Source organism: Lycium ferocissimum, chromosome 10 (genome assembly GCF_029784015.1).
Source record: "Lycium ferocissimum isolate CSIRO_LF1 chromosome 10, AGI_CSIRO_Lferr_CH_V1, whole genome shotgun sequence".
NCBI classification, from domain to species: Eukaryota; Viridiplantae; Streptophyta; class Magnoliopsida; order Solanales; family Solanaceae; genus Lycium; species Lycium ferocissimum.
This window is the reverse complement of record NC_081351.1, coordinates 30043613-30055946: the sequence shown is the minus strand read 5'-3', so window position 1 is coordinate 30055946 and position 12334 is coordinate 30043613. Positions and strand designations below refer to the sequence as shown.

Genomic DNA, 12334 nt, shown 5'->3' with positions numbered 1-12334 from the left:
TTCGAGAAAATAAATCAAATCTCAATCTTGACTATTCAAATGGAAGAAGAAATAAAACAGGTCTCACCTTTGTGAGTTCAAATCGCAGAAGAGAGATGGCCTATAGAAAATCCCTTCGAATCAAGTTCCTAATGGAGCTCAGCCGAATAGGCCCAATACTTAGTTAGTCTCTGCACAGTTTTCATTTTATTTCTCATGGCCCAGTTCGGGAAATGACCCGTGGCTCAAGATGCATTTGTAACGACAGAACCTTATACACATTTCAATTAATTCATTTTGGACAAAAATAAGAAAACGACTCTTTCTCTCTCTACTTTCTTCTCTCCTTCGTATTAGGGTTTTCTCATATAGAGATTCGTTCAAATCAGCCATGAAATTGAGTCTAACAAGTTCAAAACCTTTATGACGAGGAGAAGATGGCGACACAAACCAAACAAGAGTCAATTCCCCATGATATAATCATCCAAATTTTCTCATGGCTTCCTGTTAAGTCTTTAATGCATTTTAAGTGCGTTTCGAAATTTTATAATTCTCTTGTGTTGGAACGAAATTTCGTGGATCTCCATTTGTCCCATTACTTTAAGATCAGTCGTGGCGATACCAAATTTATTGCACGCGTAAAGGATGTTTGTTACGCTATAGAAGAGCATGATGAAGATGGAAGTGCCACCATGCATCAAACTGACTGTTTTAATAAGTTGTATGATCACATTAACGGTCCTCCTGATGAATATCAGGATCATTTCATGTGCGCTAATGGTTTGTGTTGCATATGGGATGTGACTTACAATGCCATGGGAGATGTATTTTTGAAGTATATTGCAATTTACAATCCCACTACAAGAGAAGTAAGATTTCTTCCACACTTGAAAGATTTTGAGCCAACAAGTTTTACCTATTATATCTGTTCAATAGGTTTTGAGCCAAAAGAAAACAAGCATAAAGTTCTTTTGGTTATTAATTTTTCAATCGAATTATCAAGAGCATGGGTTTTCACTTTAGGCATAGATAAATCATGGAGGGAGATTAAATTTGAACATGGTTATGATCTTCCTCCATACAGATCCGGAATTTGCATTAGTGGGATTATCTAACGGTTTGGCGGTGCTCCGGAGTCCTGTATAGCTGCATTTGATGTTAAATCTGAAATTTTCAGAAGTATCCCAACGTGTCTTGAATTAATTAATACTTTAGATGTAAGCAAATATGATTATATGCTGATAGAAGTAGAGGGAAAAATAGCAATCCTGGAATTTTTAGATTTTTGGTTTACTGAAGACATCCATCTATGGATTTTTGGAGAGACTCGAAAAGACGAATGGGAACATCACATCTTTCGATTTCCTTTAGGATCGGAAGGCATATACTTGTGTTCCCATAGGATTCGCAAGTATCGTGGTGAAGAGATTGTATTTGCAATGAACATCACGGCCAATGATGTTTTGGTTTGTTTTTGTTATGATGTCAAGAAAAAGAGCTGGAGACATTTTGAAGTCCAAGGAAGTCCTGATTCGGTTGGAAGCATTTGTATTTATGCTGAAAGCCTCTTCTCATTAGAAAATATTGGCAGTACTCATCACCAAGTACAACTACAAGGCAATTAGACTTGTTCTCTATTTGCTTTACTCTGAGTAATTTTTTTTTATTTTTTAAACGTTAATTTGGTTATTTGTATTAAATCTTTTGTTGTAGTTCAAGTATCTGTTCTGAAGGATAGGAGGAAGAGTGGTTCTATCATTTATTAGTTGTTTAATTTGGGTATTTCAAATACATGTGTATTCTTATTCTACATCAGATTTCTCATTAAATAATGCAGGTGATTCTTTGCCCTGTGATCTCCTAGCTAAAATCTGTATGAACTCACATTTATAAGCTCTAATTCTAATAAAACTAATTGAATATTTAGAATTAATATGTTGTGCGTTGATTTTTTGTTGTTGTTGCGTCTGCTGAAAAATCCTGATCTAGGAAAACTCCATGACGACTCCCTCCATTGACTTTTCTGGTTGTGGAAATAGTTTTCTCTCAAAAAATGTAGCTTATCTTGATTTTATGATAATGGAAAATGTCAAGTCCTAGTTTTAGACAAGTAAATGAGAAATCTGAGAAGTAAAATACTCTAATTGGATCCTCTGGGAATGAATGGACATCAGGTCAGCAAGCATGTAATATTTTTAAGGTTTCCAGCATGGTTTCAAAGAGTCTGGTTGTTTTCATTTGCTATTTCATTCTGGTTTTGAGTGAAGGTGCTAGTTCATGGGAAAAGGGTTGCTCTGGTGTGCTGCAATCTGCTTTGCTAGATATATACTGTAATATATTAACCCGGAATGTATACCTGTTTCATGGTGTTTACTAATTTTCTTGGCAGTTTAATGGAATGAACTCTTAAAAAGAACTATACTCTGAGTTCTTCTAGGTCTACATCAGGAATAATAAGTAGCAACATATGGTAGCTGGACCCAGAAAGCTACTATACAGTGTTACATTTTGTAGTTCCTCTTATGTTAGCTTAAGATGTTGTGGAGGCATATAGATTAGGAAATATGTACTATATTACATAAGCACTATGTTATGTATTGACTTTTGTTGCCACTTGATATAAGGAATATATTACTCTGTTGAATCAAAACAAGAGCTTTCTTCCAAAAAATCTGATTCACAGTAGGTTAATTTTCCCCCTTTTGTTTGATTTGTTGAATTCATGATGGTATAATAATAGCATTCTCCAAAGTGGCAGTGAGTTCATGATCATGTTGATTGCTCTAATAGTGAATATAACGCACATTGTTGTTTGCACAAGGTTTTCAAAAACCATCCCGTATCGAAGAGACATTTTCGCAGGCTCTTTCTTACAAAGAAGATCTAAAAGTGATTTCTACTTAGAGTGGTCTGAAGCCTAGATTTCTTGTAGTTGTGTTCCCTTCATACTCCAGAACTTATACCTCCAGCCTAAGATAGATAAAGTTATCATACAATTCTAGTTACTTTTTGTACAATCTGTTCTACTCTTATTCTCAATGTATCACATTTCCAGTATATAGATGTAAGTTCATTCTTCGGTCTTTAAATCACTTCGAACTCTATCTGAATTGAAAATTTATTCCATATTTCTCTTAACTGGAAAAAGGTTTCGTGTAATGAGACTAACAGAGGAGTCAATAGTTCATTTTTGGGCTTTCTGTTTCAATATCCAGCTTTGGTTTTGAGTCCTTAACAATTAAACCAGATGTCTGATTTTACTTCCGTTTGCAAGGAAAATGAGCCTTTAAAAAAAAAAAAAAAAAAAAGGACAATGAGCCTTGTAATTTGTCTATGAAGATACCATTGTGGAACAACTTAACACCCCATACATGCTCAAGCCTATCAAGCGGAGTGTGGACAACATAATATGGAGCCCAACATTGAGTAAACCGGAAATGTAGATGAGTTTGACTAATACAATTTAAAGAAATGGACTTTTGGCTAAACCCGACCTCAAAAGCTAGCTTATGAGATGAGATTTATAAAGACTAATTCTTGTTATGAGTTTATTGTTTACTATCATTTTCCATTAATAAACATGAACTTATTGTTTACTATCATTTTTCTTTCATTTATTAATGAAGAACATTTCTTTTTAACGGTTGAACCTTAAATAGTTGATTTAACAAGGCTATTCATTTAGAGAGTTGACTATGAACAGGAAAAAAAATGATATTTTACTTTGATTTTCAACATTATAGAAGCAGTCGATGGGCTTCTTGAGGTGTCATCACAAGTGTTGTGAGATTTGAGAGCCAAAATTCCCCCGTCCCACCTACACCTTCAGTGGAGAAAGAAACAAAGAAAATAATGGAAGGTACCAAGCAAGGAAGAGAAAGAAATGAGGGAAAAAACAAATGTGTTTTTCTTTTAATCTTTCTTTTTTTGATCAACCTAATATGTACCAAGAAAAAATAATTCAAGACTATTGCAAATTTGTTGTCAACAACCTGATAATCGAAATGTGCCGAGATGGTAACCTGATGACCAAGAGTAAACAGTTCAACTAATTAATCATAGCGTGAGGAGTTTGAATCAGGTATTTGGTCACTTATGCGAGTTAGGACTTCCTATTATATGTTGAAAAAAAAAAGAAAAAAGAGCTAGGAACTTGGTCAAAAGGAGCCCTATGTATTTATAATGGGTGGATTCAAATCTACAATTTCTGTTTGCTCTAATGTCAAGTTGAAATGTATATGATCAACTCATCTAATAATTTGAATTATTGTTAAGAGTGAACACATCTTCAACAGTGATTAAAGTATTTTGTACCCAGTGATTGAGACTACTATATTCAACTCTCGTACACATTTCTTTTCTATATATAATAAGTGCCATGGAGGGACGAACACAGCAGTCCCTCCTTGTACCCACTGCTTCACGAATTATACCCGCATTAAATTCTTGTGCCAAGGAGGGACGAATACAACAGTCCCTCCTTATACCCATCAAGCTTCACGAATTGTACCCGCATTAAATTTTTATACCATGAGCTATATAATTTGTTCACTTTATCCAACTATTTTTATATCCGATGTAGACATATGTCATAGGACTTAATATTATTCTCTTCTCATGTATCGACGTATGCACTTTAAATTTAATTCTCCGATACATTTATTTCCTCCGTGCACTTTTACTTGTTCACTTTTGACTTTTCGTGTTCTAACTGAATATTTATTCTGTTCTCATGTATAGACATATGCAGTTCAATTTTATTCTCCTACACAAATTTATTTCCGCCTTGCACTTTAATTTGTTCACTTTTGACTTTTCACATTCTTTGAGAATTAATAAATCACGTGGATATATGCCATAGTACCGAATATTTATTCTTTCTCATGTATACACGCGCGCACTTCTATTTTAATTCTCCGACACATATTTATTTCCTCCGTGTACTTTTACTTGTTCATTTTGACTTTTCACGTTATTTAAGAATTAATAAATGAAGTACTCCTTCCATCCCTTATTACTTGGCCACATTACCATACTTGACCTTTCACGTTCTTTAAGAATTAATAAAAATGAAGTACTCTCTTCGTCCATATTAACGTAGACATATGTCATAGTACTTAGTATTTAATTTCCTTCTCATGTATAGGCGTATGCACTTTAAATTTAATTCTCCGGCACATTTATTTCCTCTATGCAGTTTTACTTGTTCACTTTTGATTTTCATGTTCTAGCTAAATATTTATTCTCTTCTCATGTATAGACATATGCAATTCAATTTTAATTCTCCTACACAAATTTATTTCTTCCGTGCACTTTAATTTGTTCATTGTTGACTTTTCACATTCTTTGAGAATTAATAAATCGCATGTGGTATGCCATAGTACTGAATATTTATTCTCTTCTCATGTATACACGTGTGTACTTCTATTTTAATTCTCCGAAACATATTTATTTCCTCCGTGCACTTTTACTTGTTCATTTTTGACCTTTCACGTTATTTAAGAATTAATAAATGAAATACGCCTTCCGTCCCATATTACTTGGCCACATTACTATAATTGACCTTTTACGTTCTTTAAGAATTAATAAAAATGAAGTACTCCCTTCGTCCATATTACTTGGCCACAGTACAAAAAATATGTCTATTTTTCTATTATATATTTATCTTCTTTTCTATTTCTATTATCCCCGTTATCCTTCTTTGTCAATACTTTAAACGCGAAGACGAACTAACAAGAAGTAATGCGTAATTTGCACCAAAAGTTATTTTAATGCTCCTACACATAACTTGTTCACTTTTGATTTTTCACGTTCTTTGAAAATTAATAAATCAACTATATATTTTATCATAATATCCATATTTATTGGTTTATAGTCTCAATAGCTTCAGAAAATGATTTGAAAATGAATAATTAATGTGAATGGTAAAATAAGAAGAAGAATTTTTTTTTCCTTGATATGTTAACATCGACAAGTAAAAGTAAAGGGAGGGAGTGACATTTATCCCCGTTTTCCTTTATTGTCAATACTTTACTTATTTACTCCCCTTTGCAGTCTCTGATTATTGTTTCTTTACATTTATAGAATGTATTACTTTATTTTTTCATTTCAGAATTAAAATTTGGTGATTAATGCTATAACATATATCTTTCTAATTTTGATTTCTTTGTAACAATTAATATAAAAAATTATAATATATTTTTAATTAATTTAATAAAAATATTTTAATCCAATATATACAACAAAATGGTCTTTATGTTTGGATCCGAATAGTTACTTAATTGAAATGAATATCAACCTGTCTGTATACATATAAAATATTAAAGAATTTAAAAGAAAAAATTTAGAATCAAAATGTTAATTTTCCCTCATATTCAAATTTAGAATCAAAATGTTAATTTTCCCTCATATTCTTACTAATTTTCTTTTACATCAATGAACAACTTTCATTGTCATGATAATGATAAAAAAAGTCCGACTCTTTCCATTTCAAAGACTTTTAATTACAACTAAAGTGATGGCACATAAAATACATTTTGTACATATAATAACAATTAGAATGTTTTTAAAAGTTATTTTTAAAATACAAACCTTAAAGATCGACTAATTAAAGTGAATAGGCGTACGTTTAAAAGCGCGTCTTGCCGCGGGCATGTATTGCTAGTTATTAAATATGGTGATTATGTTTCTATGACGCGACTATCATCGTTAGCTCAGAACAAGGATTATTCGTAATATATTAAAGACTTCATGATTTGACAACGTGCGCTTACATGTTTGGCATATTTATTTGTATATTCACTAAAAATATTGTCTAGCTGATAGTTTGTTGATTTATTCCTTAGGAGAATCTTTTAGTGCTAGTAGTGATGAGAGAACGTGGGGTGAAATTCAATTATACGCCATTTTCTTATTTTTCCATCTAAGGGTTGGTCAAAGTCAAGTTGTTTCATGGAACATGCTTCGCAATGTCATTGGAATAAACAACTGGTCGTAATATGATGTCTGATGCGATCGCCAGATTATGTATATATCTAATTTATATAAAACAATGAAAAGAGGGAGTGGTGCCACACTCATATTTGCTAATGACAGCATCAACCTACTTCGTCAACAAGAACATTCCTAATTCTTTATAAACGATAATAGTTTAGAAAAATCAAATTAAAGTTATAAAGAAATGACGGTAGATGAGCAGATGCGAAAAAAGAAGAAGGTACTGTTGAGATTCTTTCTCCGTTAAGTAGAGATATCCGATTCAAACTTGGCCTCTTAATTTGATAAAGAACCGTTCATCAAATCAATCAATAAAGTCTGAATATCAAATATTTAAATTGAAGAAAAAAGATGGCGTATATTTAGGTGAATAAATTTCGAATGCAGAATAACTAAACTGAAAGAAGAAAACAGATGAACTACAAGATGAAGAAAACTTTGTAAACTAAATATTTTTACATGCTATCATAGGAAAGTTGTATAAGTAACTAAGAAATTATAAGAAGCAAGTTATTCATACACATTCCTTGCCCTGAATTACATAATAATCGTGCTAGAAGAAAATTTACACACTAGATCAACTGCAACACTTACACCATAATCTCTTAATTAACGTCTCATCTCTGTTAGCAATGTTACACGTGTCATACACTTGGACCGTCTGATGAATATTTAGCAGATGGAATTGAATCCCAACTGACATTTTCTTGGCCATTTTGCATACTCATTTGATGCAAATTAGGTGACATTTCTGAAACACTCCAAACTTTCACCGATTTATCAAGACTTCCACTATAAACCACCCATTTTTTCTCATTTCCAGTTGACTCTTTATCTTCCTGGACTGCTAAACATTTAACCGGTCCATTATGACCGGTTAATATACTCAAACACATATGAACCGGACCGCCCCTTTTCCAAACAATAATATTTTTATCAGCTGAACCACTAAAAACCAAATTTCCAGCAACAGCAAGGCAAAGAACTGCTAATTTATGCCCTTTAAGGACCCCACCATGTGTCAATTTTTTTTTCTCAAGTTCCCAAAAATTTAAAACACCATCTGATGAACCGCAATAAACCACTGAACCGGATTTATTAACCGCTAGAGCCGTAACGGCACATTCTTGGTTAAGTAGTGTTTGGACAAAGACGTGATTTACGTGTTTTCCATTGGATTCTCTTTTCCAAACTTTGACGGTTCCGTCAGCTGAACCGGTGTAGACGATTCCATCTACACTGGCTACAACAGAGTTGACGGCATCGTCATGAGCTTTAACGGATTCTAAGCATTTGGAGTTATCAACTCTCCATACTTTAAAAGTTCTATCCCATGAAGCTGAGTAGAGAAGGCCTTGGCTATGGTCCATGCTTAAGCATGATATTGCGTCGCAATGCTTGATCCAAAGGGCTGTGCGATTGCGCTTTACCTGTTCAGACGTAATATAATAAGAAATTAAAAGTGTGTCATCTCTCTTATTGTAATACGAAATATGGTACAAAAGCAAGCAAATCACTTGGCTCAAATCTCATTAATTACCATTGAAAAGCGAAAAAATGTCATGACCCGTGAAAAAAGAATCAGGTCTATAAGTGAAAAGCAAAAATTTAAAGAATGCTTTGACATTTAAGCCAAATGTATGAAAAACACTGAAATTGTCCTTTTAAATGAGAGTTGATGAGAATTTCACACATTTTTTTAATTTATCTTTATAAAAGAAAAAAAAATTGAACATTTATATAAAGAGGGTCTTAACAAGTCATGTAATTGACGGTAAAATGAGCATATTAAGATTAAATAATTTCAAGAATATTTACTTCCTCCGTCTTAATTTAAGTGTCTTATTTCCTTTTTTGGTCTGCTCCAAAAAAGAGTGTCTCTTTCTATATTTAGTAAGTTTTTCAATTCCAACATTCTAGGTAGCAAGTTTAAAATCACAAGATTTAAAGAACTAGACACGTTTTAAATTTAAGACTATAAGATTCAAAAGTCTAACTTTATTTTTTAATCTCCGTATCCAGTCAAACTAACACACTTTTAAACTGGGACGGAGGGAATATATTTCTTTTTTAGAACAAACTAAAAAAAAAAAAAATACTATGTCATATAAGTGAAACATGAGAAGTAATTAAAGGTGTACGCAATTTACCTCCACATAGTTGCTGGGCTTGATGGAAGCCTTGAAAATGTCAAGAAGTGTAGGTAAACTCCCAGCACGTTTATGGTTGTTAGGATTCTTCGATTGCACCTTCCAAACTCGCACTTTTCCATCTTGATGACCCGTAAAAATCTTCTCTCCAGCAATGATTATAGCTTTAACAAGACCGCTATTTGATTTAAATGCAGAAAATTCCTCCAGATCCTTCCAAACACGTATGTTCTTGCTATCCGAACCAGTATAAAGAATATCATTCTTCGCAGCTAAAGAATAAATATGCCCTTCTTCACGAACGAGAGACCCAATGAGCCCATTTTGTGGGAAGTTCTTTGGAACATCATCGTCAAATTTGTGCCAAGGAGATTTAGTGCAAGGTGAACAACTTTGGTTCCATGGAGACAACATTGTAGGGGACCCTTCACCACTAAGGCGATTTGGGTCATAGCCTGAGAAACTGCTGTGACCGACGTCGAATTCGTCGTCCGTCACGGCAGTTGACGACATGTTGGGCACGGAGTGAACCATGTTGTTACGAAACTTATTATTATGAGGTAGTAATATATTATTATGGCGACAAGTTGAATCTAACATTTGAGGTTGTAAACTTTGTACGTAATTGGCTTTCTCTTAGTTACTCGTTTAATCTTCGAATTCTTTCAAAAAAACAAAAAAAAACGAAAATTGAGGAGAAAAAGCAAATGCAAATAGAATGAAGAGAAAGGAGATGAAGAGAAAATTTAGTTGGATGAAAAGGAGAATGGTTGAGAGGTTTTGTAGGGAATATAAAAAGATTGAAGGTGGGAGAGGAGAGAGAGTGAGAGAATGGGAAGTGAAAGGATATGTAACCAGATCTTGACACGTGTACGGTGAACATTATTTCGGGCTTGGTTAGTGTTTGGTTCGGGTTTTTGGTCCATAAGTTATTTCCTTTTTAAAAAAAAAATATATAATATTCTAAGTAGTGACAGTGCAATATTCTTTAATTTCCCTCGCTGTATATGTATAAAATCATCTTCATACATTAATTAGTTATTAAACACCTAAAATATAAACTTTGACGGAATCTTATTTAAGAGTAGTGCATAATTTTTTATTTAACAATCCATTTCCTTTCTGTTGCCAAAAAGCTCTCCACGGTCATGTCAACTTGTTAATCTTTTTTTGTAATATATAATTTAATCTTATGTTAATATGATATAAATCCCGTTGAATTAGCTGATTAAAAGTAGTTGATGTTAAGTGTTGAAAACATTGTTGCAGCTAATTTTATAAAAAAAAAAGTAGTTATGCATTTGGATAATTTGAAATTGATATTAAGCGGTCAATGAATTTGGTAGAAAAAAAATGTTTATTACAAGTATTTTTTCTATTAAAATTATTTAAATGTGCTCAAGCTTTTTTTTTCTTTAATTAAATCACTATCCAGCCTATTCTAACCTAACTTGTGATGGTGTCAGATTTGGCACGACCCCTACTTGTATAGAGCTTAGTCCCATAACTTGTGTGAAGAGCTTCTCTTATTTAGAATTCACTCCAACAAAGTTAGCTTTTCTATAGCAGTGATTGACCTGAAATTACCCTTGCCTCATTAAAAGCCTAATTTGATTAATATGCTCTATGTTGATGTAAAAATTGTTGATGCACCATTAAAGCTCCTTCATGAGTAGAGTCAAAGTTTCAGATTTTGTTGCTGCACACTGTATACGGGTGAAACCGAGGACACGGGGCCTCGGTTTCCCGTTGTTATGATTCACCCGAGCACCTCACCGGGATCAGGAAGCTCGAGGCCGAACCCGTGTGAGGCGATAACGGAAGGATGATCGACTGCCATTAACAGAAGGCCGAAATATCCGCCCTCACGCCGGAATTTCGCGTCAATCCCGACGACGCAAATTGCCATCGATTTACTTGCTTTATTTAGAGTTGTACTAGGTTTGAAATTCCTCTACTATATAAAGGGGAGGCCTCCATTCATGAAGGGGGTTGGCAACACAGAAGAGAGAAAGGATTCATATCAATAATCATAAAAGAATATAGCATCTGTTTCCATCTGTTCTTGAGCTTTACTTCGTTTGCGTTTCTTGATAGCTCGTAACAAAAGGATACCGACCTCGGTCTTTCTAGCCCGAGGTCACGCGAATCCGGCACTTGGTTAGATTTGACTCTTTGTCCATTCCATCATAAATCACACCGTTCAAATCTTTAATCAATTTAACAAGATATCTTCGCACCTCATATAAATTTAACTGTGTATATTTTTAAGGTTAAACACACACTCCAAAATATGAGAAGAAAATTATGATCCAATTGGCCTTAAGAGTCTCTAATATATTAAGCACTCCTCCTGCTGCTTCACCAGAAATTATCTTTACAGCGGTCATCGATTTTGAGCTTCATATGGTTAAAATGTCCTCAAGGCTATTTCTAGAAAATACAAATCTACAAGAATTTTTAAATTAAAAGGACATAACATGTAAAAACATAAGTTGCACGGGAATGACTCAATCGACCAACTTATTACTTTATGACATATGGTTGATCTAGGCTTAATTATAAGCACTTTTAGTATTTATCAAACGAATACATAAGACAAAAAGTGTATACAATAAGTTAATTTAACCAGCTTATAAGTTTAACCAAACACGCTTATAGACTATGAGATTTGTGCACATTCTTAAAACCTTCGTTAATAATCTAATACTATTAAAATCAATGTTAAAATTTCACTTACCCAATTAGAGGCAGACCACCTCAATGATTAAGGTTTATTTTTAGATTAATCAAGTAGGACTTTAAGAGCCTAGTGCTTGGGCTAATTACTTGTTTACGCCTGTATGATTCGTTACATTCATTTTAGACGTACTAATTTTCAACACACTTATTGCTAGGCCGCATCATATTCACAATGCGATTTATAGGAGTAGTTTGTTAGTTTTATCCAACCTCTGAAATGGTGACACGAGACTCAAAGCATAGAGTGCTAAGAAATATGAAAACTGAGGTGTTTTGATTTAGTAAAACATTTTTTCACATTGATAAGCAAACAACAAACTTAATGAAATCGTTCTTAGGCTTAATTCAATGTACTATCTAAATATCTGACAAATTACCCTGCCAAGTCGTTCTCAAGGAGACATTAATCAGTGTTAGATAGTCTGTTCGGTAAGCTTTCAAAATCTGCTCATTTGTGTCTTTTTTTG

General features: G+C 33.4%; 1 protein-coding gene across 1 annotated transcript; it reads right to left on the bottom strand.

The window, feature by feature from the left end:
* Positions 1-7348: 7348 nt before the first annotated feature.
* LOC132033302 (protein JINGUBANG-like) lies at positions 7349-9921 on the bottom strand. Its single transcript, XM_059423245.1, has 2 exons — positions 9126-9921; positions 7349-8405 (listed from the first exon to the last, which is right to left on the bottom strand). The coding sequence occupies exons 1-2, from the start codon at positions 9723-9725 to the stop codon at positions 7620-7622; spliced, it is 1386 nt and encodes a 461-aa protein (XP_059279228.1). The 5' UTR covers positions 9726-9921; the 3' UTR covers positions 7349-7619.
* Positions 9922-12334: the final 2413 nt, after the last annotated feature.

Excerpts from the sequence above, each read along its gene's own strand:
- LOC132033302 (XM_059423245.1), bottom strand. The coding sequence starts at position 9,725 with ATGTTAGATTCAACTTGTCGCCATAATAATATATTACTACCTCATAAT. Across the intron at positions 8,406-9,125 it reads AGCCCAGCAACTATGTGGAG|GTAAAGCGCAATCGCACAGC; the intron begins GTAAATTGCGTA and ends ACGTCTGAACAG.